Source organism: Vicia villosa, linkage group LG1 (assembly GCF_029867415.1).
Source record: "Vicia villosa cultivar HV-30 ecotype Madison, WI linkage group LG1, Vvil1.0, whole genome shotgun sequence".
Taxonomy (NCBI): Eukaryota; Viridiplantae; Streptophyta; class Magnoliopsida; order Fabales; family Fabaceae; genus Vicia; species Vicia villosa.
The window spans coordinates 193,474,942-193,491,333 of record NC_081180.1 but is presented as its reverse complement, the minus strand read 5'-3'; the positions used below and the strand labels follow the sequence as shown (position 1 = coordinate 193,491,333).

The 16,392-nt window shown below is 41.7% G+C and overlaps 1 protein-coding gene across 1 annotated transcript; it reads left to right on the top strand.

Moving 5' to 3' along the window:
• Nucleotides 1–2,510: 2,510 nt before the first annotated feature.
• Nucleotides 2,511–4,310, top strand: LOC131661907 (uncharacterized). The gene is made up of 3 exons (XM_058931567.1): nt 2,511–3,230; nt 3,366–3,475; nt 3,623–4,310. The coding sequence occupies exons 1-3, from the start codon at nt 2,511–2,513 to the stop codon at nt 4,308–4,310; spliced, it is 1,518 nt and encodes a 505-aa protein (XP_058787550.1).
• The last annotated feature ends 12,082 nt before the right edge of the window (nt 4,311–16,392 follow it).

The following is a 16,392-nucleotide window of genomic DNA, read 5'->3' as shown; positions in this document are numbered from 1 at the left end:
TTGCATCCAAGTGGATAGGGAAAGCACCCTGTTGCATGAAAATAGGTCAGACGCGCAACTAAAACATTACCTTGTGGACCAGAAAAGGGCTGAGTTGACACGTGAAGCCAAAATGCTGAAAGGAGGATCTTCCAGAGTTCAAAAGAGGACCAGAACCGAAAAAGGTGAAAGAGCTACTACTGTTGTTGTCGAGGATCACCAGAAGATCATAAAAAAGGCAATGAAAGAGGCCGAAGAGAAACTCAAGCGAGAGTATAGAGAAGACTTGAAGGCTTATAAACTCAAGATAGAAAAGGAGGCTAGAGCTGAAGTGAAGAGTCTGAAAAAGAAACTAGAAGAAGAAACTACTCAAAGAATAGCAGTTGAGACTCAGTTGAAAGGAAGTCACCTCCGCACCGCCCGACTAACAGAAGAGAATGCCAAGCTCAGAGATCAAATGATGGGTATGGAGAGCGCACCTGAGAAGGCTTATCTCCCAGCATGCAAAGGATGTGACGAACTTAGGGAGTGCTGCAAGAAGCTAGATGGGAAGTTATTCCAAAAGGACGTGGTAATCCAAAGCTTCGTCAAAGGAAGAGATCGAAAGGCAACCAAGATACTGTTTGATGAAACCAAGAAGTGGAGTGATGAGCACTTCAGACAAGGAGGACCTCTATTTTATATTCAGATGGATTGATGTTCGAGTCTGTATGTCTTGACCACCACCAGACTTGTTGGATGGGGTCCTTTATTTTTCTTTGTTGAACTATTATGTTGATGTATGGTCTTGCCCAAGTTTAAATTTCTGTTGTGAATGAAAAAGAACTAGTTCCTTTGTTTCTCTTAATGCTTGTCCCTTATCACGTTGTTAGCTATTCTATATCAATATTAAAATCTTGGATACTCTGAAAATGGCACATCACGTCATACGCACACATGCACTCATACATTCACATTATCACATTGTATTTTTAGGTTACTGTACAAGAAACTAATTGGGGTCCCTTTCAGCAACAGATTTCTGCTTCAACGGCAAAGCTGACTTCCTTACATCCATACCGTACCAGAAACAATCAGAAAATGATCATGGGCGAGAGGGTGAACCAACTTTTAGAGACCCTCATGTTGTTATTCAGGGGAAAGATGAGCTCAGGAAGAGCGTCGCTGGTTTGGTCAAGGATGCTCCTACCACTTCTGCTGATGGGGGACCAAAACCTGGGGAGACTCCTGTTAACGAAATACCTAAGGTGGTGGATGATCACCATGATGTCATCGACCTTGACCAAGATCTTACCGCTGAATTGGCTGAGACTGCTAGAATGTATCATGCTCTTGAGGAGCGTCTTAAAGCCATTGAGGTTGCTAAGACTTCGAGCTTCAATACGGCCGCTTTATACCTTGTTCCTGGGATTGTTATTCCCCCGAAGTTCAAGGTGCCTGATTTCGACAAGTACAAAGGAGTCACCTGCCCAGAAACTCACCTTCGTTCTTACTGTCGTAAGATGGCCGCTCATGTCGAGAATGAACCTTTGCTCATGCACTTCTTTCAGGACAGTCTTACTGGAGCCCCGTTAGAGTGGTATATGCAGCTTGAGAGGGCTAATATTCGTACTTGGGGTGAACTTGTCGATGCCTTTTTGAAGCAATATCACTACAACACTGCTATGGCTCCTAGCCGCGCACAGCTTCAAAATATGTCACAAAAGTCTGAAGAGTCTTTTAAAGAGTACGCCCAGAGGTGGCGTGAACTTGCTGCTCGAGTCCAACCTCCTCTCTTGGACCGTGAATTGATTGATCTGTTTATAGGAACTCTGAAAGGGCCATATCTTCAGCACATGGTCAATAATACTTCTCCTTCCTTCTCAGATGTGGTTATTATTGGGGAACGAGTCGAGAATTGTGTTAAAGCTGGTACCATTCAAGGTGTTGCTGGTCCTAGCAACTCTAATGGCAATGGTAAGAAGCCATACTCTGGATTTATGAAGAAGAAAGAAGGTGAGACTAGTACCGCCTCTGTTGACCAAGGCTGAGCTCCTGTATATTTTTCCGTTCCGCCTCCATATTATCCGATGCCTTATGTTGTTCCTGGTCCATATGTCCCTCAGGCATATGCTTCTGCTCTTCCGCAACCATGGGTGGCACCTCAGCAGCCTTTCGTACCATAACAACAAGTTGCTGCTCCTCAGAATCGTCAGCAAAATCCTAGGCCTCAAGATCAGAGAGCTCCACAAAGGCAAAGGTATCCTGAAAGGCGTATAGACCCGGTTCCAATGCCATATGCTCAGCTTCTTCCCCAATTGCTTGCTGGTCAATTGATACAACTCCGCGAAATGGGTCCTCCACCTAGTCCTCTTCCTCCAGGATATGATGCTAATGCTCATTGTGAATTTCATTCAGGGGCTCCAGGCCACACGATTGAAAAGTGTAGAGCATTAAAGTACAAAGTTCAGGATCTCCTTGATGACAAGATTATCTCATTCGCTCTAGTTGGTCCTAATGTGCAGAACAATCCTATGCCTCCCCACGCAGGTATGACAAATGCTATCGAATCGTGTGACGAACAGGTCTTGGTAACTGATGTTAATGAGGTTAAGATGCCGCTCGCCATCGTTAGAGAACATCTTGTGCAACAAGGGGTCTTGCACGAACTTCATGATTTTTGTTTGCAGTGTTCCTCCAATCCAAAGGAGTGTGCCAAGCTGAGGAATGAGATTCAAGAGCTGATGGATGAAGGTATTCTTAGAGTGGAAAGAGTTGTTTCTGATGAAGATGTGGCTACTCTAGAAATCCCTTACTATCCTGCTGATGTGTCAAAGGCTCAAGGCACCCCTTTGATTATTCATGCTTCGAGTACTCCTTTGGTTATTCAAGCTCCGAGAACTCCGTTGGTTATTCAGGCTCCGAATGCTCCTCTGGTCATCCATTCCCAGGCTCCTTCAATTTCATCTCCCGCTTCCTCTTCAGTGGGTGATTCTAAGGCCGTTCCTTGGAGTTATAATGCCGTGTATATTCAAGGGAAAAAGCATGATTGTCCTCCGGTAGGTAACTCGAATGTCACTAATATTGCTGGGACTAGTGGCATCACTCGTAGCGGTCGAATCTTTGCTGCTCCATCTCCACCTCCCAAAGAGACCAACAAGGATGTTAATGCACAGACAAAGGGGAAGCAAGTTGCTATTGATCCTCCTGAGCCCCGTACTGCACAAGACGCTGAACAACTTCTGAGAATTATTAAGAAAAGTGACTACAAGGTGATTGATCAACTTGACCAAACTCAAGCTAAGATTTCCATCTTGTCTCTCTTAGTACACTCAGAAGCTCACCGTGACGCTCTGATGAAGATCCTGGCTTCCGCTCATGTTACTCAAGACATCACTGTGCCTCAGTTTGAAGGGGTTGTGACCAATATTGTTGCCGGTAATTGTTTGGGATTTTGTGATGATGAACTTCCACCTAAGGGCAGAGCACACAACAAGGCGTTGCATATCTCCATGAGGTGCTTGGATACTGTGTTATCTCGAGTTCTGATTGATACAGGATCTTCCCTTAATGTGATTCCCAAAGCTACTTTGTTTAAGCTGAGTATGGATGGGGTTATGATGAGACCATGTACTATGAGCGTCAGAGCGTTTGATGGTTCCAGAAGGTCTGTGGAAGGGGAAATTGACTTGCCTGTCAAGATTGGTCCTCACACCTTCTATATTGCTTTCTACGTTATGGATATTCGTCCATCGTATACTTACCTCTTGGGTCGTCCTTGGATCCACGCTGCTGGAGCTGTGACATCCACCCTTCACCAGTGTTTGAAATTTGTTGTGGGTGACAAGATCGTTGTGATCACTGGTGAAGAAGATTTGGTAATCAATAATCTAACGACATATTGTTATGTGGAGGTAGAAGGGGAAGTGCAAGAGACACCTTTCCAAGCCTTGGAAATCGTGTCAATCGATAGACTTCCTGTGGTCGAAAGCAAGAGGGAACCTGGAGCACCCCTCTCGTCCTTAAATGATGCCAAGGCTTTCCTAGAAGCTGGTGTTCCCCAGGGTGCTTGGGGAAAGCTGATCGAGGTTTACGAGAAGCGAGACAAATATGGTCTTGGATACCAACTATCTCCTTCCACTCAGTTCAGCCCGATCCATGGAAAGAAGGTGATCCCTCCAATCTCTCAGGTGTTCGTCAGTGCCAGTACTAGTTCTGAAGGTCAGGTTCTCGCCGCGGATGATGATGGTGAAGAAGATCTCTCCAGATTCATTTGCCAAGCTGCGCCCGGACAGGAACTCAGCAACTGGACCATAATGGACGTCCCCAGAGTCACTTTTATGGAGATGTAATTTTCTTGTTTCGATGAATCATGTGTCTCGCCCCAGGCATATTGATATCTTGTATAAAGAGGGCCCCCCCGTGTGCTTCAATATGTTTAATGATGAATAAAAATTGCATTTTCGCATACAATTACTGCTCCATTTCTTTCATTGTTATTTTTTGTTTTAAAACTTTTCCAAAAAATTATAATAATAATAGATGGCAAAGTTTTTCTCTTTTTTCATTTCTTCTATGTGTTGCATTCTAAAGCATAAATCATCCATCGTGCAGATCCGGCCCGGATTCCATCAAAAATGATAATGTTACAGTTCCACGTCTTGATATCCTTGAGAATCCAATTGACCAAGCTGATGAAGATAGTGGGGAAGATTGTGAAGTCCCTGAGGAATTGGCAAGACTATTGAGACAAGAAGAGAAATCTATTCAGCCACATCAAGAAGCCATAGAAATCATCAACCTCGGTACAGAAGAAGCAAAGAAAGAAGTCAAGATAGGTGCCTCTTTGCAAAGTGATATAAAGAGAAGGTTGATTGAGTTACTTCGAGAATATGTTGACATCTTCGCCTGGTCGTATGAAGACATGCCTGGTTTAGACACTGATATCGTTATGCACAGGTTACCGCTCAAACCAGAATGTCCGCCCGTAAAGCAAAAATTGCGAAGAACTCGACCTGATATGGATTTGAAGATCAATGAAGAAGTCGAAAAACAGTTGAAGGCTGGTTTCTTATCTGTGTGTGAATATCCGCCATGGATTGCAAACATTGTACCTGTTCCTAAGAAGGACGGAAAGGTGCGCATGTGTGTCGACTATCGAGATCTGAATAGGGCATGTCCAAAGGATGATTTCCCTCTACCTCATATTGATGTGCTAGTCGACAACACTGCTCAATATTCGGTATTCTCATTCATGGACGGTTTTTCTGGTTATAATCAAATAAAGATGGCTCCCGAAGATATGACCAAGACTACTTTTACCACTCCGTGGGGCACGTATTGTTATAAGGTGATGCCTTTTGGCCTTAAGAATGCCAGTGCAACGTATCAACGAGCAATGGTGACTCTTTTCCATGACAAGATCCATAAGGAGATTGAGGTGTACGTCGATGATATGATTGCAAAATCTCAAACTGAGGAGGAACATTTGGTATATCTTGAGAAACTGTTTGCTTATCTACGAAAATTCAAGTTGAGGCTCAATCCAAATAAGTGCACTTTTGGAGTGCGATCCGGCAAATTACTCGGGTTCATTGTGAGCCAACGAGGAATTGAGGTCGACCCTGATAAAGTAAGAGCAATATAGAATATGCCAGCACCGAGGAATGAAAAGGAAGTTCGAGGGTTCCTTGGGAGATTGAGTTACATAGCCAGGTTCATTTCACATCTCACCGACACTTGTGAGCCCATCTTTAAGCTGCTGCGCAAGAATCAAGATATCCGTTGGGATGATCATTGTCAAGAAGCCTTTGAAAGGATCAAACAGTACCTCCAAGAGCCACCAATTCTCATGCCTCCAATTCCTGGGAGGCCGCTCCTCATGTACTTAACTGTGCTTGAAGGATCTATGGGGTGTGTGCTGGGCCAGCATGACGAGTCCGGTCGAAAAGAGTGAGCCATTTATTACCTGAGCAAAAAGTTTACCGATTGTGAATCCCATTACTCACTACTCGAGAAAACTTGCTGCGCTTTGGTATGGGCCGCTCGCCGACTGAGGCAGTATATGTTGACTCACACCACTTTATTGATCTCCAAAATGGATCCAATAAAGTACATCTTCGAAAAGCCGGCTCTTACAGGCAGACTAGCACGATGGCAAATGCTTTTATCAGAGTATGACATTCAGTATGTCACACAAAAGGCCATCAAAGGAAGTGTTCTAGCAGATCATCTCGCTCATCAACCATTGGAGGAATATCAGTCAATGAAGTTTGACTTTCCTGATGAGGACATCATGAAACTAGATGATGATGAAGGACCCGAACCAGGGGAGCGATGGACTCTCACGTTCGACGGTGCATCAAATGCTATGGGCCATGGTATTGGGGCAGTTTTGACTTCTCCTCGTCAGACTCACATTCCTTTCACGGCCAGAATATGTTTTGATTGCACGAATAATGTGGCAGAATACGAAGCTTGTGTGATGGGCCTCGAGGCAGCCATTGATATGAGAATCAAGATCCTTGAAGTTTATGGGGATTCTGCCTTGGTCATACATCAGATACGAGGTGATTGGGAGACACGACACCCCAATTTAGTTCCTTATCGGGACTATATCTTGGAGTTATTGCCCGCTTTCGAGGAAATTACTTTCGGTCATATCCCTCGAGAGGAAAATCAATTGGCAGATGCTTTGGCTACTTTGGCAGCAATGTTCAGGGTTAGCTACCCTAATGAAGCGCCAGACATAAGGATCCTCCGTTACAAAGAGCCCGCACATGTATTCCCTTCTCATTGTCTCACCACTGAAGAGGTGTATGATGAAAAGCCTTGGTATTACGACATCGAAAGGTATATTGGGAAGCAAGAGTACCCTGAAGATGCTACGATTGGTGATAAGCGAACGCTCCGAAGGCTAGCATCCAAATTCTTCTTGTCAGGAGACGTCCTGTACAAAAGAAACTATGATTCAGTTTTGCTCAGATGCGTGGATAGACACGAAGCAAAATTGATCATGCGAGAAATTCATGAGGGATCTTTTGGAACTCATGCCAATGGACATTCTATGGCTAAAAAGATCTTGCGAGCAGGGTATTATTGGATGACAATAGAAAGTGATTGTTATGTGTACGTGAAGAAGTGTCACAAATGCCAAGTGTATGCAAACAGGATTCATGTTCCTTCAACTCCTTTGAATGTTCTGACATCACCATAGCCCTTTGCTATGTGGGGCATTGACATGATCGGACGAATCGAGCCACAAGCTTCAAATGAACACAGATTTATTCTTGTTGCTATCGACTACTTCACCAAATGGGTTGAAGCTGCTTCTTACAAGAACGTAACCAAGCAAGTCGTCACTCGCTTCATCAAGAAAGAGATCATATGCCGATATGGGGTTCCAAACAAAATCATCACTGATAATGGGTCCAATCTTAATAACAAGATGATAACAGAGTTGTGCAAAGAGTTCAAGATTGAACATCACAATTCATCACCCTATCGGCCAAAGATGAATGGCGCAGTCGAAGCCGTCAACAAGAACATAAAGAAGATCGTCCAGAAAATGGTTAGAATGTACAAGGACTGGCATGAGATGTTACCGTTCGCCCTACATGGCTATAGAACTTCAGTTCGTACTTCAACTGGGGCAACTCCTTTCTCTCTTGTCTATGGTATGGAAGCCGTACTTCCCGTTGAAATAGAAATTCCTTCGTTGAGGGTCTTGATGGATGCCAAACTTGATGAAACAGAATGGGTTCAGACGAGGCTCGACCACCTCAATATAATTGAGGAGAAACGCTTATCTGCCATTTGCCATGGTCAGTTGTACCAAAAGAGGATCAAGAAAGCGTACGACAAGAAAATTCAGCCTCGAGAATTCCACACAGGTGACCTGGTTGTAAGGAAGATCTTGCCAATTCACACCGATCCAAGGGGAAAATGGACTCCCAACTATGAGGGACCATACATTGTGAAGAAAGCATTCTCAGGTGATGCTTTAATCCTGAAAAAGATGGATGAGGAAGACGTTCCACGTCCAGTCAATTCAGACTCAGTCAAAAAATACTACGCATAAAAGACCCGCTAAGTTGAAAACTCGAAAGAGCAACTTAGGCAATAATGGGCATCCCGGTGGACATAAAAAAGAAAAGTCCAGGCAAAAATTAGGGATAAAACAAAAAAAGAACAACCTGCTAAGTCGAAAACCCGAAAGGGCGACTTAGGCAAAAAAGGGGTATCCCGCTGGATTGAAAACCTGAAAGGGCGGTCCAGGAAAAAGTTAGGGATTAAAAGCGAGAGGCTGTAGTCTGAATATCCTTCACAGATACCACTATACGCCCTTGGTGAACGGACAGATTGATCCAACCACTGCGCTTCTGAAGCAAAGCATTGAGAAGACGAAGGATATGGGAACTGTAGCAATACCAGTTTTAATGGAAACTCGAGTATTTCTCTTTGCCATTTTTCCTATTGTGTTTTATTTTCCTTTTTTGCAACTACCTCTTTTAGGAGTTGTTTACTTGTATAGAAGCCTATTCATAGGCATGCCATCAATAAAATGATCCTTTTGCTAAAAAGCTTTCCTTGTTATTTTCCATTTTTCGTATGCGAAGTGTGATTTAATTCGTTATTAAACATTGCATTGAAAACATGGGGAAATAATGGTGATAAGCCAAAATGAAACATGATGTTACATAAACATAAAAGTGCTCCAAAGGAGCGCCATTTGCATCCAAATGCTGTTTTTTCCTGTGCAGTTTCTAATGGTCACCTTGACCAATCTCGCATCATGAAGATCATCATCATCCCGCGTAGAAGGTCAAGCGTGTAACTCATCAGTACTGGTAAACATGGGGCAGCTGAAGAGGTCCATGTCCTTCCCCCATGCGGCGGACAAAGAATAGCCCCCTCAAGATCGTAATCCCCAAGCAATTCAGGATGTAGGGAACGTCAAGCGAAGTCACTTCCTCCCCAACAAAGTTATGCTCTAACCCTCAGCACAGTTGCCAATAATCTTTGGTACTGTAGGTTTCCAACGCCAACTCATAACGGCATCTCAAGAGAATAAGCAACGGACCCCAATGATCCTGCTCCACTATCTCACCAAGGCCTTTATTTGGCTCTTTGCATATAGTTTCCATTGCATATAACATTGCATCCTCAAAGCGTAGCATATCTATCAAAGTGGATCATTACGCCATACAGAAAAATTCAAACATGCATGCAAAAGCATAAGCCAGATAATCAGAATCGACACTCAATCAAGACAATGTTACATCCCCATAGAGATGTTATCCTTGCAAATCACGATTGATATTTGTTATCACATTGTAAACCTCCTCGAAGCCCCAGTTCCAATACCTAGTGTTCTCAATCCCCAGCGAGTCCATCAATCAAACATCTTATTGTGTATAGCTCTCCAAACACTCGTCTGTGTCGTCCTTTTGACACTTGTCTGTGTCATTCCTTTGACGCTCGTCTGTGTATTTCGTCGATACTCGTCTGTATTGAGTCAAACACTCGTCTGTGTTATTTCTTTGGTACTCGTCTGTATCTCCTTTCGATACTCGTCTATATCTTCCTTTAGATACTCGTCTGTATCAAGTCAAACACTCGTCTGTGTCATTCCTTTAGTACTCGGCTGTATCTTCTTTCGATACTCGTCTGTATTGATTCAAACACTCGTCTGTGTTATCCTTTTGGTACTCGTCTGTATCTTCTTTCGATGCTCGTCCGTATCTTTCATCCATGCTCGTCTGTGTTATTCCGTCGATACTCGTTTGTATCTCCCTTCGATGCTCGTCCGTATTGATTCAAACACTCGTCTGTGTTGTTCCTTGATGCTCGTCTGGGTCCCTTCTTTCGATACTCGTCTGTATTGAGTCAAACACTCGTATGTGTCATTCTTTGATGCTCGTCTGTATCTTCCTTCGATACTCGTCTATATTGAGTCAAACACTCGTTTGTGTTATCCTTTTGGTACTCGTCTGTATTTTCTCTCGATACTCGTCTGTATTAAAACATTCGTCTATGTTACCTTATCTTTCTATGAAACCTATTTCTTTTCCAATCACTTTCATGCATCAGTAACTCCCTTCGAGAACCTTGTATTGGCACCTTGGCTACGTTACAAGCAATCACCATCCAATCTCACTGTAAATCTTCCACCAGAAAAACAAAAAAATTCTATTTCCCCAACAGATATCAAAAACAAAAAATAAGGATAACACTTACACCCTCCTTTCTTTAGGACAAATTTCTGGTCTTGGTATTTAATCTCCTTCGACCTCGAACGTTTGAAAGGCTAACGCCAATCTCACCTTCAGGTTTAAGACGATTAAATAGGGGAAGCTGTCATACCCCAAATTTGTCCTACCCTTCATTTATCTGGCTTACAATTCATAAGCCTACATCCGTCTAGGCCATGTCATTGCATACATTCATACCATTGGTACTTGATCAGGAGAAGAGAATTGAAGCCCAATATGAAGTGTCATCTTTATGCTCAAGACCCCTTGAAACTAGGGTTTCCCTTCAGTTCAGAGCATTGATTAGGAGAGTACAAGCTTACTATTCATCTGATTATCCTGAATTAGGGTTTCTTGACCAAAGTCGACGTCGTTGACTTTTTGGTCAACACACTGACCAAGAGCTGATTTTATAAGGAGTGATGGTATGATGACCGTGTGGAAGTGTTCTGTTGATTGCCACTGGTCAGAAGCTGATTAATCGGGAATTTCATCAAAAATCAGAAAAAATCATAATAGTTGACTTTTTGGTCAAAGTCAAAAGTCAACTGTCCAATATTGACTTTTGGTGGAAAATCGGTCAAGAAAAGTCAAAGAAGGGATAAAATCGAGAGTTTGACAAAAAATGCCAAAAATAGAAAAAAATATCAAAAATGGAAAGTTTTACACTTAGAAAAAATTTTGGTTCTTAAAAAGTTTGATGAGCAGTCCACTTCATCACCATTTTACACGTGGCAAATGGAATTTTTTTGGAGAAATTTACAACATCAAAGTTGTTCCTCTCATGGAGGAGAACAACTTTGTAGTTGAACGCTTTTCCATTTGAAGCCTGGATCAAGAGTTATTAATGTTTGAAGTGGAAGATTTTCATTTGAATCAAGTCATGAAGCTGGGCAGATTTCTGGTCATACGTGAAGCATTTTATCAAGAATATGGCGTGTCAACTTTGAAGTTGATTATAGAGAAGCAAAAAGACCCATAAGATGCAAACTTGGTATGAATCCACTCTTTGCCATGTCCTCTACACAATGAGCCAAGAATCATTTTAATTAGAGGTGTAATGGATCAGTTAGGATGTAGCAAAGTCAAGTGTCCACACGAGTCATGGTCAGGCGTCTGGCTGGGCAGAGCTCCAGGTCACGCGCGTGCATTCTATCGAGCACCTGGTGTGCCAACTTTAAATCTGATTTTAAGACACTACAAGACTCTAATCGGATCAGGCTAGGTACCATAATACTCCTTGCCATACCCTCTATCCAACAAGCGAAGGACCATTAATTTTGGTGGCGTGGCCATTGAGATATAAGGTTCTAAAGTGGTGCCCTCGCAGAGTTCCATTTGTTAAAGGATATGGGCCAGCAGAACCAAGTCACGCGCGCCAGGGCTAAGAGGTTGAAACTTCATGACTTCAATGCAACTTCGAGTGAGATACAAGCCGTATCTCAAGAACTTTCCAACACCAATCTTCCTCAACTCCATTCCTTCTTCCATTCGAGCACAAGATCAAAATTAATGGTGAGTTGTAATGTGAATTATTGGCCCATGAAGATGGCACCATGGCTAGTGTATCATTGGCAAGGTGACGATTGCTTGCTGCTATGTCCATGCACACATCATCATCACAGTACTCCTTTAAGCCATGTATAAACCTACAAACAAAAGGCTCACCAAAAGCCTACCATAATTACACAACCCTTGTTCACTAAGTCTCGAGGAAATGTCCCACTACACTCACCACACCATAAGCTTCATGCAGCTCCCACTATATAAACGAAAAAACTCTCCACAATTCAGGTTACACACTCTCACTTTTTCATTTTCTCTAAAGCTCTCACCTCACTCTCTTCTTATCTCTCTCAACCTCCCTCAAAAGTTTGTTACACATCGTAACAAACTTCAAACCACCACAACCACCTCCTTCACCACCATTGAACCTCCTCCATCTTCATCATCATCTTCAACTCGTCACCACCATAACCGCCACCTCTAACCGCCACTGCAACAACTCTCCTCCGTCACTTTTCTCACCAAGCATCATCAACATCACCTCGCTCTCCATCTACAAATATTCGAGCAAGCACAACAAATTTCATGGATTCCTGAAGTTGGTTACATTGTCATCAAGTTCTCAGGACCAAAGCACTCTCAAGTCAGTATCACACAAATCTTGGAGCTTCTTCGTCTCTTCGTTCAAAGATCATCAACAAGTAAGCTCGTGAATCTCCCTTGGCATTTTAGCAATAACATGTAGGGCATGTGCATCTGAGAGTGTATAGTCTTGCTCCTTGTTTATGCTTAAATTTGGTTAATCTGAGCTTGAATCCATGTGTTTGAAATGTGTATGATAAATCGGTTTGAAGCATAGATCTAGGATTTGTGAGTGTGCAGGAAGTGTATGAATTATTTATATGCATTTTGACAAAGTTGTTAGAGGTTAGGGTTTTGCAAATACTCTCTGTTTTGTGAATAAGGGAAGAATCGTGGAAAACCAATGGTGGATTCGAGTTTAGCATGGAATTTTGAGTAGGCAGGTGTGAACTTTTTAAATTTCTGGAAAAATTGATGAAATCTCCGCCGTGGGATCACCGGGGAAGACGACCGGAGCTTTGCTCCGGCGTCTGTGATGTGTGTTGTGTTATTTCTCTCCGCTGGCTTATGTGGCACATGCTTATTGGTCCTCCTCCCACTCTTTTGAGTTTTTCTGTCTCATTATAATGATTGGCTTGTGTGGTGTCTAATTGCGATTGGACGAAGCACTCTTTTGTCTTATTCAACTTAAATGACTCTTTCCCAATTGATAAAAATGTTGCATGCATGTCACGTAAAAAAACCATATAATAAATCATGTAACACATATGCTGAAAATGAACAAAATAAAATGAGAATAAAATAAAATAACAAATGGAAGTGCAGCATCGGGCCTCACCCGCTTTGGGCCTTGCCTTTTTTTGAATCATACCTCTGTTCTACTAATGCACACGCACCTCAATGGACTGGGCCTTGGCGCCATTGCCCTCCCCACCCCCCTTTTTGTTTCTGGCCCAGATGCTGTTAACTAATTTTAGTTACTGTTACACCCCCCTGGTAGTTTAGATTTTATTTTTATTTTAAATTTTGTTTTCCTTTAATTCTTGTTCATAAATCCTTTTTCCTTCAAATAAAAAATACATAAAAATTGTTTTAGATATTTTAGGGTATGTAAAATTGTCATGATTTTTGTTAATTTTCCTTAATTGTTTCTATACTTTTAATAAACCTTTTCTTTACAATATGTTTGAATTTTCTTTGTTTAATAGCTACTTGTAAATAAATCTTGTTAATAGACTTAGGAATTAACTTTAGTCTCTTTTTTAGATTTAATTGATGTATGTGTGTTTGTGAATACCATCTATTTGTTATAGTTCCCAATTTTATTTGTTGAATATTGATTTTCTTTTACTCATCCCGTGTGTAGCTTTTCCTTTAATAAACTGTATAGTTCTTTTATTATTTAGATTCCCTTGTATAGACAACTTAGATTAGAATTTAGATATAGTTCCCCATTGCATTCTTTTTTCTTTTCGACTTTTAAAATACTTAATAAACAGAAGACGCGAATCACACGTTACTAATAGTGAGAGAAACGAGTGGGATTTATTCCCTAATCTGTTTCTTAATCACTTAGTGGGAGAGAAACGAGTGGGATTTATTCCCTAATCTGTTTCTTAATCACTTAGTGGGAGAGAAACGAGTGGGATTCATTCCCTAATCTGTTTCTCGATCACTACATAATGGAAGAGAAATGAGTGGGATTTATTCCCTAATCTGTTTCTTAATCACTTAGTGGGAGAGAAAACGAGTGGGATTCATTCCCTAATCTGTTTCTCGATCACTACATAATGGAAGAGAAATGAGTGGGATTTAGGCCCTAATCTGTTTCCTAATCGTTTAACGAGAGAGAAACGAGTGGGATTCATTCCCTAATCCTTTTCTCGATCATTGTATAATGGAAGTGAAATGAGTGGGATTCATTCCCTAATCTGTTTCTCTACCATTATACACTTTTATGTGATTCAACTCGCAAACAAATTCCCTTAAAAAATACACAACCAAAAACACTTAAAAAACCTAATAATGGTCCAAATTTAAAACAAAGTAGAGAAAGTGGTGAGTGGCCCAGTATTGGGAACTGTTCATCACTCATCTACGTTAAAAGACACAAACCAATCTCTCTTTTCCTTCTTTCTGAGGGCAATGTTATTTCCGCTCGAATGCATCGTAGGTCGACCCCTTATGCAAGAGCGCGAACGTTAACTCTGCCCAACTAAAACACACAAAAAACAAACAGAAAATTGTGAGCCGAGCTACAGTAACTCTGATTCTTGAAAAGGATACGTAGGCAGCGGGGTAGGGCCCGTGCGAGTACAATTCTTTTTTTTCCCTACATTCTGCATTCATTTGCATTTAGACATAGACATAGTACACACCCTTTAGATAGAAACAAATATAGGTGGATACCATCGAGTACGATGGGCGTGAGGGGTGCTAGTACCTTCCCCTTGCGTAACCGACTCCCGTACCTAGATTCTCTGGTCGCGAGACCTTGTTCTTATTTCGAGTTAGGTTTTCTGATATTCCTTTCCCTTATGGGATAAATATATTAGTGGCGACTCTGTTCTTTTTTTTGCGAGCGTGCGACAACGATCTCTCTACAATCCAGATCTAACGGGTGCAATGCTAAGGTGCATCATGGGGTCTCAAGGTTTGCCACATGGGATCAAAACCAGGTTCCTTATATTTTTTTTTATTATTTAGTTATTTTAATTAGATTTAATTATTTAGTTAGATTTAATTACTTTATAAAATTAGGATTAAAGTAATAAAAATAGGATTAGGGTTAGGATTACAATATGTTCCGATTATTCGAATATTTCGATTTTTCGACTTAATTGATTTAATTATCTTAATGGTTAATATTATAAAAAACTCTATTACCCATATGTTAAGGTTTGCCCAATCCCATCGCCATTTGGGCAAAACATTAATTCTTGAATAATTCTCTCCTCGACCCGACTAAAGCTATTAGTCGCATTAGACGAGAGATAAAAGAATAAAACATAAAAAATATACAAAATCTAAAACACATCTAATTTGCTGCCCGCGACGATCGAATCTATTGATCAGAGTAACCAGCAACGCCCATTAATCCGTTAACTATAATAATCAAACCTATTGATCATCGCAACTAACGGTGCCATATCAACTCAGGGTTGTACGCCCAAAACCTTCAAAACACACTAAACCACGATACTACGGATCTTCATCCTTTTCAATCAGGCAATTCAAAATGCCTTTCAAATCACAACTTCCAAAACTACGACAGGCCATTCAAAAAGCCTTCAAACACTTTCATAATCAATTCAAAGGCGTACAACCCTGTGCCCGAACTATGTTGACTCTGATTCTCCATAAGGAGATACGTAGGCACTTGGATAACCAAGGCGAGTCCCCTTCCTTAAAATCTCAATTTTTCCCCTATTCACTTATTTAGCTATTAACCTTAATTTTTAGCCATAAACTGTTACCTTAGATTCAAAGCCATAGGAAAGGGTTGAGGGTGCCTAACACCTTCCCTCGACCTGATTATAATAATCTTACCCCGATCTCTTAACTGCGTAGGGTTTCCTATTCGCCCTTCAGAATAGGTGGCGACTCTAAAGTTTAATTTTTAGGGCAGGTTGCTACACCTAGGTGGAGGAACTACATCACCGGGTGTTGGCCTAGGCGGAGGAACTGCATCTTGAACAAGTTCCAAGACTGGGTCATCCTCTCGATAAGGGGTTGGTTATTTCTTCGCCTAGTTTGTGGAACTCCCATAAAATCTGCCATTCGATTTATTTGTGATGATATTTTTTGGAAGGTTTCTACATTGTCCCGGTTAGTCCTGGTCATGTTTGCTACTAATGGGGTAAAGAGTGACCCTATTTCTTTAGCAAGAGCACCTAGCATATCGTGGTTACTTGCATCCATTTCTTTCCTAAATGCTGCTTGACTACTGGTAGTTAAGAGAGGCATCTGGCTTGATGTACCTGTATTTTGTGCGCTTCGGCCTATCAAACCCATAGTAGGCGAAAATGTCGTGACATTAGGCGCAGTATACGTAGGTCTTGCCCCTTGTAATCCTGACATATATGAATGTGGC

Excerpts from the sequence above, each read along its gene's own strand:
- LOC131661907 (XM_058931567.1), top strand. The coding sequence starts at position 2,511 with ATGACAAATGCTATCGAATCGTGTGACGAACAGGTCTTGGTAACTGAT. Across the intron at positions 3,231-3,365 it reads TTAAGAAAAGTGACTACAAG|TTTGAAGGGGTTGTGACCAA; the intron begins GTGATTGATCAA and ends ACTGTGCCTCAG. Across the intron at positions 3,476-3,622 it reads GCGTTGCATATCTCCATGAG|AAGGTCTGTGGAAGGGGAAA; the intron begins GTGCTTGGATAC and ends TGATGGTTCCAG.